General features: G+C 32.7%; 1 protein-coding gene across 1 annotated transcript; it reads right to left on the bottom strand.

Annotated features, from left to right (window-relative positions):
- Positions 1-3,888: 3,888 nt before the first annotated feature.
- Positions 3,889-8,063, bottom strand: LOC106142226 (hexamerin). Its single transcript, XM_013343907.2, has 5 exons — positions 7,924-8,063; positions 6,918-7,045; positions 5,844-6,632; positions 5,641-5,765; positions 3,889-5,363 (listed from the first exon to the last, which is right to left on the bottom strand). The coding sequence occupies exons 1-5, from the start codon at positions 8,021-8,023 to the stop codon at positions 3,977-3,979; spliced, it is 2,529 nt and encodes an 842-aa protein (XP_013199361.2). The 5' UTR covers positions 8,024-8,063; the 3' UTR covers positions 3,889-3,976.
- Positions 8,064-9,197: the final 1,134 nt, after the last annotated feature.

Genomic DNA, 9,197 nt, shown 5'->3' with positions numbered 1-9,197 from the left:
TATTCAGGTGTAGTGTTACATTATTCCCATGAAAAACAGAAACTTGTCTAAATTTATAAATGGATTCGCCTTTGCCAACAATTCCATTAATTGTATCTCGCTTTGTTTTTAACGGTTAAACCATTTAAAATTAAGTGCGTGTTATCAAACAAAAAATAAAAAAAATGTATTACAAATCGTTAATCGAATCCATTATGATTTTTGTGATTCAATATACATAGGTACAGAAGCATTTAAAGTTTCAATGGACACGTCATCGATTGCCGACCACTGGCGCGTGAAACGGGTTATACAGCGCCCGCCGGCACAGATATAGAATACTGGTGATCGACTATAATTTTTGTGTTCTCGTGCGAAATGCCACAATGAGTGAAACCGCTTAAGGTGGCGAGCGATGCCTGCGTATTATCGATAATAAAGTAAAATGTTGCTATTTAGGTCATTCGGTGACATAATGCTCTGCCATTAGGCTACTTGCCATAAGCATAAAGTAAAACACCGAATTGGTAGTATGACTTCAAAAAGTGTTGTGCAAAATAAAATGCAGACCTAACCGTAGGACGTTTTTTCAGATTTGTATTGTGTGAAAATAGGCTTTTAAATAAAAATAAATTCAAACTTTCAGTGTTGGTAAAATTAAGTTAATTTCAAAATAAATTGCATTTTTTCAAAACAAGTGAAAGCAATTATTTTTATTTATAGAAATAGTAACTCAAGTTTGATGTAAAGCTGATATATAATCATCCATCTTAATATAGACGAGTTGTTTAAATTTTCGATTTACGACTATGACTGATTGGTTATACTTATACTGATAGATGTCAATAAATTTCTGATTTACGCTAATGAATTGCGGTTTACGTGGGATTGACATGTTTTCTTAAATCCAATTTTATACTCAGTCTATACACTCGGCCACCATATAGTGACCATATTTTGTTTGATCAAACATTAAACAGATTGAACATAAATAAATGCGGGCAAGTTGAACTAAAAGTGGTGCAACTAACCATTTGATGGCTCGTTAGGCTTTCATTTATATTAAAGTTATATCGTTAATTCCTAGCCTTTGAAATAGGTCATGAGATCTTTCTAAACTTCATAAAAATTATATAAAACAACAAATTTTTTTTTTTGCATTTATAACTTTTTAACAAATACACGCTTGCCCATCAGTCAGTTACTTGGTTACACAAGAGTTTTATATTTAGAGGTATTAATTATTGATTTAATTGATAATATCTACTGTTGACAATAAAATGATAACTTTATTTGATGCATTTTTATTCGTCGAATGAAGGTCATTAAGTATATAAACTTACCAGGCTGTTTAATAAGTAAGTATATATGACAAAAGATTTGCTAATTTCGATGAAATAAAGATTGCCAGAAAGAGAAAAAATCTTAATTCTCTAATAAGATTAAATCTAATGTAAGAGAGTAAATTCTTGCTAATGCAAGTAGGTAAAAAATCAATTTAAAATAAGCTAGTTTTGTAATATATTGTCCGTTCACTGCCAGAATCGTGATTCATCAGAATGGACGTACACGTTTCTTCATTGAAATTTTTGAAAAGGATTTTCAGAATAAATAGCTATTTAATTCGCTATATCGTGAATTCCAATTTCATGACGTCAGTACCTCTAGCCTCACAATTAATCCTTCTATTATTGAATAGACAGCCAACGATTGTGTTTCTTCAGAGAATACTATTTTAGTGATATTAACTGATTAATATAACTAAGTTGAAATACTATCATCATCTCGGTGTTAGTTCCTTACCTCTCAGACCTAGACAGGAGTAACCTATGACTACGATTCCGGATTTTGTATCATAACATGTGTGTTCTCATGATTTCCTTCACCGTAAAAGCATCGGTTAGCAATAAATAATGTTCTAAGTTCGTAATTCATATGTAGATCTTAGAAAAGATTCATTAGGTTCCGAGAGGATTTCAACTGGTACTTCCCTGTGCATCGTTCGACCACGGATGCTCTTAAATTAAAATAACATGTCCGTTATAAATTAGAATCCTCATACATTATATTTGGACCGGTAGTCATGTTGCATTAAATCGCATTAGAACTGTCGGCCGTTAATACCAACATAGCTGTTGCTGTTAATTACATAAAACATGTGAATTTGTGCTGATTAAAATTATTTGACGATGCGTAACTGATGCTCTGACGATTTACTACTGAAAATACCTTCATCGAAATAATTGGCGGTTGCAGCCAAAAGCAATGTTTGGATTTCAAATACTACCGCTCCCTGAATCATGACTGTCAATGAAATGGAAATATAACTTCATTTTGGCACGTCAAGTTTACCTAGCACAAGGTGCATATTGCCAAACGTATGTAAATTATGCGTAAAGGTGCTACTCTATTGCTATGTTCAAATGATTTACGTCTCCTTTACGAAGAAGTGCACGAATAAGCTTCATTTTGTACTTAAAATTCACTCATTTACTATCCGTTTTCAAGGTAAGGAGGTAATTTATTTTCATAGCAGTTCTTATTTGAATTATAATAATGATAAGCAATTATCGTCAAAATATATTTTTATCATCCACCCTCTGAAATATCTTTTGATTACCACCTCATCTCTTTTTTCGTTAATTGTATTAGGTGTGGTAATATTATAGAATCTTCATTACACAAGTTGGTAGGTCGTAAGTAGGTAGGTAAATCTCTGGTCGCAGAAATTTTACTATATGCTGAAAATGCTAAATAGAACTGACAAAGTTACACCACTTTTCGCTAAGCTTGGGGCAAAAGCTATATGAAACTAATTAAATATTTTAGTTGTGCCATCAGGAACACTCATCTGGGATGGCACACCTATTTGCAACTGTACATATATACATACATATAATCACGTCTATATCCCTTGCGGGGTAGATAGAGCCAACAGTCTGCAAATGACTGAAAGGCTACGTTCAGCTGTTTGGCTTAGTGACAGAATTAGATTCCAAAAGTGACAGTTTGCTAGTCCATCGCCTAAAGTATCCTATTCCTTAGTCGCCTTTTACGGCATTCATGGGAAAGAGATGAAGTGTTCCTTTTCTTTTTCCTACTGGTGCCGGGAACCACACGGCAACTGTAGTTGTGTTTAGTTGACACATAACTAGAATGGCACAACTAGTTGTGTGTTGTGTGTAGAAAACGTGAATATTTTGCTGCAAACCTAACGACAGTGACTTTTGTACCTTCTTGAAAATAAAACGGACCTTGTCTGTAGAAAATATTGTTATTCTTACAGAAACGTAATTTTTCATAAATAGCTATTTATGTACATGCCATAGATCTGTTTCCGCAAATGTAACCGTTTCACGAGGCGAACTTACCTACATTCGTTTGTTAATGAATTACGTTTGAATTTACAGCATGTCATAAAGTTTTATTTACACGAAAGCAGACCATGTGGCTAGTTGTTAAATTTATGAATCAAAGACTGAAGAATAAATAACTATAAAAACGTTTTTTTTTCCTGTAATATTTAGAATGTCATTGTTGTGCATATGGACAATGCTTGTCGTTTTCCAGACACCTACTCTAAAGAAACCTTGTAATCAACTGTAAAAATATTTCTGTTTGTATTCTAGTCGTTGTCACAGTAGTGACCGATGGTTTTTAAATTTCTGGGATGAAAATAGGGAAAGCGAAGCGTCGTTGTAAAACATTTGGCTCATTTCCAGAAATAATGATAGAAACCGCTTGAAACAGAGATACTATGCATTGATGTCTTTTCACTTTTTCTCATTATTATACCTCTTGGTTTTATCAGATCATTGATGAATACAATATCATGTACGTCTCGTATAACAACAGTTTAACTTAAAAGTTATTAAATAAGTATCTTAAATTTTAAATGAAAAGAAAATATATTTGTTTTAATTCTTATATAGTGTTTATTTTATACATTCTATTTAATCGTTCTATATTTAAATAACAAAAACTATCTCTCTTAACATTATTCATACACTTTATCGTCATAATAGTCCTCTGTGGAAGGAAGTAAGTAATCGTAGATCGTAGATCGCTTCTTTCCTTCATTGATTAAATTCTTATAATCTGTTACTTTATCTGATACCAAAGAATATTTATCACCAACATCGTTATTTCTAGAAATTACCTCCTTATTATCCACCTGTTGCAATTCTTCAGTTTTAATTGTTGTTAAGCTGTTATTATTATTATCTGTTATTATCGATGAATAATTTTTCCCATCATATTGCTTATTTTTTGAGCTAAAGTCGTAAGGCTTCGTTTTTTTATAAGTATATTCAGGTCTCTTGGAACCTCCATATTGACCTTTTTTTGAGTTATAATTATTAACTGATTCCGGTCTCTTCGTAAAATCTGGTCGTAAAGATAATAAACCCCTATTTTCAATGGGCAAAGTGTCTTCACCATATTCTAAAATTTCATCATCTTGTTGATTATATACTCCATTTCTTCCACCATAATTGAGTTTTGACGAAGGATCGTAGTGTTCATTACCACCACCATATTTTTTATTTTCACCTCCAGCAAAGGCATTTTGACTTCCTTTTCCTGTAATTATTACATCTTTAACTAAACAATTTGGTAAATTAAGTAGCTGATGATCTTCAATAGCTAAGTCTAGAGGATATCCAGGTGAGAGTATAGCTGAATTTAGTTCTGAATTAGTTACTATGCCAACTGCATTTGCCTTTGTAAATGGTGCAACAAATGCTAATATTCTTATAGGTAGTCCTTCTGGTGTACCTCTAGGCAATATTAACCTATCTGGGAAACCAATCTGTGACTCAACAGTATTAAGAGGTAGTGAATCTAAACCAAACTCCGCATCTTCTATTTTCTTACGTAAGTTTGGAAGAGAAACAAAGTCATTTGAAAATCCTTTCATTTCTTCAGATGATCTTGATATTATATTGCTACCTCGTTTAAGATTTATTTCAAACATGTCCAATAAGACAAAAAGGTTTTTATTAGCAGATAGTTCTCCAGGTGCCATTTTAGGTCCCAAATATAATTTTACTAATCCTTTTTGTGTGACAAGTGAAGAAACGTTAAGTTTAATAACGAATGGTTTATGGTTTAACCTGGGCTGATTAATTTTTAATTTAAAATTCAAATCTTTATCACTTGTCTTTAAAGCCTCTGTAACATCAAATTGAAAGTTATCAAACTGAGTCATCATTTTCTTTGTGTCCACGTTAAGAATTTCTACTCCAGGAAAATAAAGTTCATTTCTTGTATATCCAGGAAGAAAAGAAAGGGCTCTGTCAATTATGTCAACAATCTTTTTGTTTAATCTCCAAAAAACTGGATCTCTCAGCGTCGTCATCAGATGATCTAAGACGGAAAAGTGTCTAAAACATAAAACGATTAAATTTAAACATCTTATTTCTTTTTTCTACGAGTAATAACAATAAAGAACATTTTTTTAATAAATTTCAAAGGCGAGTTGGTTCAGACTAACTATTCTTAAAACGAATTTTTAACCTGACCGTTATAATTACATTTAGAAATAGAATGCGAGAAAGATTTGTAGTTATTAAGAGTTGCAGGTAAAAAAGAGTTCTTAAATGTGCTATGATGGCATTACGTAATCAAAGTCATTGTTAATTGTAATTTATTTTAACATACCTTGCTGTTACATCGATATCATTTCCTAAAATATGACGAGCCATGGTCTCATAACTTTTGTTATTAGTGACTAATACTTCAATTAAATTGTTCAATATCTGACCTTTGTGGTAGCCGCTTTGTCTCTGTAAATATTTTAACTAGATTATTGGATATTACATACAACTATGAAATAAAAAAATATAATAGTAATATTGACTTACCATATGAGTAACAATGGTACCAATGTTATTCTCAATACCTTTTATTAATTCAATTTCATTACTACCGGAAACATCTATGTTAAACATTCTGTGCGCAAATTCATTTCCGTTAGAATATATTAACATGGGATCATATATTTTTATATCAGAATCCCAATCAATACTTTCTAATTCCGGAAAGCCATTGGCATATCTTTCTAAGTCATATCTTGCTGCTAATTGTTTCATCGTTTGATACATAGATTCTCCATATTTGTTATTGGGATCCAGTGGTGCATTTAACCAAGGAGCTAGTTTCAATTTTCGCAAGAAATAGAATGAATTTAAGCCAATATCTTCACGGAAATACGCTAATTTAGAGTCTTCTTCATTATCGTCAACATTGGCAGTATAGTTGGCATCTATTACGTAGGCATTTCCTTCATCCTTCACATTTGTAAATTGAGTATAATCTTGACCAGCCAATATATTTGACCCTTTTATAATTACATCTTTGATGACAAAATAATTAGGCAGTATTTCATAAGGCGCGGGAACTGATACTTTTGAAGTATCCCGTCTATTTATAAGTGCTAAATAAATGGCGTTCACAAAGGATCCGCAATTTAAGTTTTGCCTGGCCCATGCTGCGACATTGTAGAAGGTATCGAAGTCTTTAGCATTGTACATAACGTTAAAAATTGCTTCTAGTTCAGCCCAATGTCTGTTGTCGTAGTCAGAGAATATTTCTCCTTTTGACAATAAACCTGCGTCTTGAACACTTCTAAATTTAGTTATAACATTGGGATCCTGTGAAATAGGATAAAAGGAGAGGAATTAATAATCATATAGCTGAATCTAAATTCCAACCTTAAACCATCCAGTTAACGTGGCTTTCAAGTCTTTTAACTTTTGTCCCTGTCTACCCCGTAAAAAATAAAGACGTAATGTATAATTATTCTGTGTTAAAAGTCTTTTGTTGAATTTTCGGTTATGTGTGAAAAAAGCGTCCGTTACAAATGCGGACTGAGAGGTCGTTTTCCATCATTGATAGGTACTTTTTACAAAGGAGTATGTGACTGAGTTAATTCCTACCGTGTAATTAGCACTATCCCATGTGAACTCTTGAGCGAGTCTCACAATAATGGGATTAGTGCTTTCCTCACAGACATTATCAAATAATGGCACCATCAGCTTTTGTATGTGTACCCATCCTCTGGAACCTGAAAAGTTTAATAACATTATTATTATATATCTTATTTTTCCAGGCGTAAGTCCAAGCTACATCATCACCAATCTAGAGTCCGGGTTGCAAATTTGACCATGGCCATCATATCTTCCATCCTCAGACCATCTTTGATTGGGTGACTCATAATTTTTACACGAAGCGACTTCATCTTATCTTCGCAACCTTTGCACGGCGAACCTAACCCATTGGATCATGGTAACATAATCCAGTTGACTGAATGTGCAGGTTTCCTTACGATTTTTTCCAAAAATGAAATTAATTGTTTTAATTACTAAATCCTTTCTTAATTCCATCATTAAGCTATAAAGCTGAACATGGTCTTTCATCTTTGTCAATACTGTTGGCTCTGTATACCCGCATAAATACGTGATTATTTATTGATTTAAACATCATTGCACCAAATACAAATGTATAGCACAATAGGCGGACTTAATGCTAGAAGCATTGACTACCAGACAACCATTGTTTACCAGTCAACCATTGTATGTACTTTTTACCTTTCTATTAAATCAATCAATTTTTATATGAGTAACTGTCACACTGTGACTGTTAGACTGTGACTGTCAGACTGTGACTGTCAGACTATTACTGTCAGACTGTGACTGTCAGACTGTGACTGTCAGACTGTGACTGTCAGACTGTGACTGTCAGACTGTGACTGTCAGACTGTGACTGTCAGACTAGGGACTGTCATCCCAAACTATTGGATGAAAGAAGTTAAACTTGACGTGGTTCTTTGCTCTTCCAAAGGGATAAAGGATCTTCCGAAATTCAATATGCTGATTTTTTTGTACGGGAGGTGCGGAAAATATCCTGACAGAGATGTAACAAAGAAAAAGAAACACATCTTACCTATAGTTGCAGTCCTTGATGGAGAAGTAGGAACTTTAAAAAGATATCCTGAAATACCAACACAACCTACAACTACCAAAACTAATGTTAACTCCTTCATTTTGTCTATAGTACTGACTAAATTTGTGAAAGTAATTCGCTTTTATAAAGAGAAAGTATATCAAAAGTTTGTAGATATGTTTATCTCGAAGGGTTGAATGAGCTGAGTCCGTAGGACGAAAATGTGACATAACAAAGTTATAAGGTCAGTTTTGAATTCCTAAGCAGTTATTGATAGTTTTAAACTTTCAACTCTCAACTTCCAGAACATACAAAATTGTATATAGAAGTAATAAAAAAGTAGTTAAGTAAATGGTATAGAATGAATTTGGTTAATATGAAAAAATTAAATAACCTAAACGTAAATATTTAGTCTACATAAAGGTTTTTGTAAATATAATACTTGAAATAGTAACAAGCACACGTTATTACAAAATTTCACATTTATATGTTAAAAGGATCTCTAACTGAAAAAGAAATTTGTAACCGATTGTTTGTCTGTAGTGATGCCGTAAATAATAATATAAAGAAAATACACAATCTGTCAATCTTTTGTTTAGTACCTAACGAAATGGCTAATGTTTTGAGTCAAAAGGTTATCTATCTGTAAACTTTGTTAACGTGATATAACTCATATATTATATCACACAAATATTAGACAAAACAACAAAATTATTAATTGTCAAGATAAATAAAAATGTTTGTTAGTTAATGAAGTTCATTGACACTTAGTATTTTTCGCTAAGCAACACTTGGATCAATATGTATACCTTTAGGTATTTATTTAATTTATTAAACAAAGGCAAATATCAGTCTGATAGAAAAAATCCGTTCACATATTATATTGTATAAAATATTAATTAACACAAAAATAATATGAACTGAACAACTTTTAAAACAAGGTTTTGAAAAAGATTATACGTGCCGTGTGGTTGCCGGGTGCCCTGTGGTTGCCGGCACCAATACAAAAAAAAATAAGACCGCTCCATCTCTTTCCCATGGATGTCGTAAAAGGCGACTAAGGGATATATAGGCTTGCAAACTTGGGATTCTTTTTCAGGCGATGGGCTAGCAACCTGTCACTATTTGAATCTCAATTCTATCATTAAGCCAAATAGCTGAACGTGGCCATTCAGTCTTTTCAAGACTGTTGGCTCTGTCTACCCCGCAAGGGATATAGACGTGACCATATGTATGTATGTATTATACAAAAATTCTGAAGTCTGTTTTCATTT

This window comes from Amyelois transitella, chromosome 17, assembly GCF_032362555.1.
Source record: "Amyelois transitella isolate CPQ chromosome 17, ilAmyTran1.1, whole genome shotgun sequence".
Classification (NCBI taxonomy): Eukaryota; Metazoa; Arthropoda; class Insecta; order Lepidoptera; family Pyralidae; genus Amyelois; species Amyelois transitella.
The sequence above is the reverse complement of the archived record's forward strand: the minus strand, read 5'-3'. Positions and strand labels throughout refer to the sequence as shown.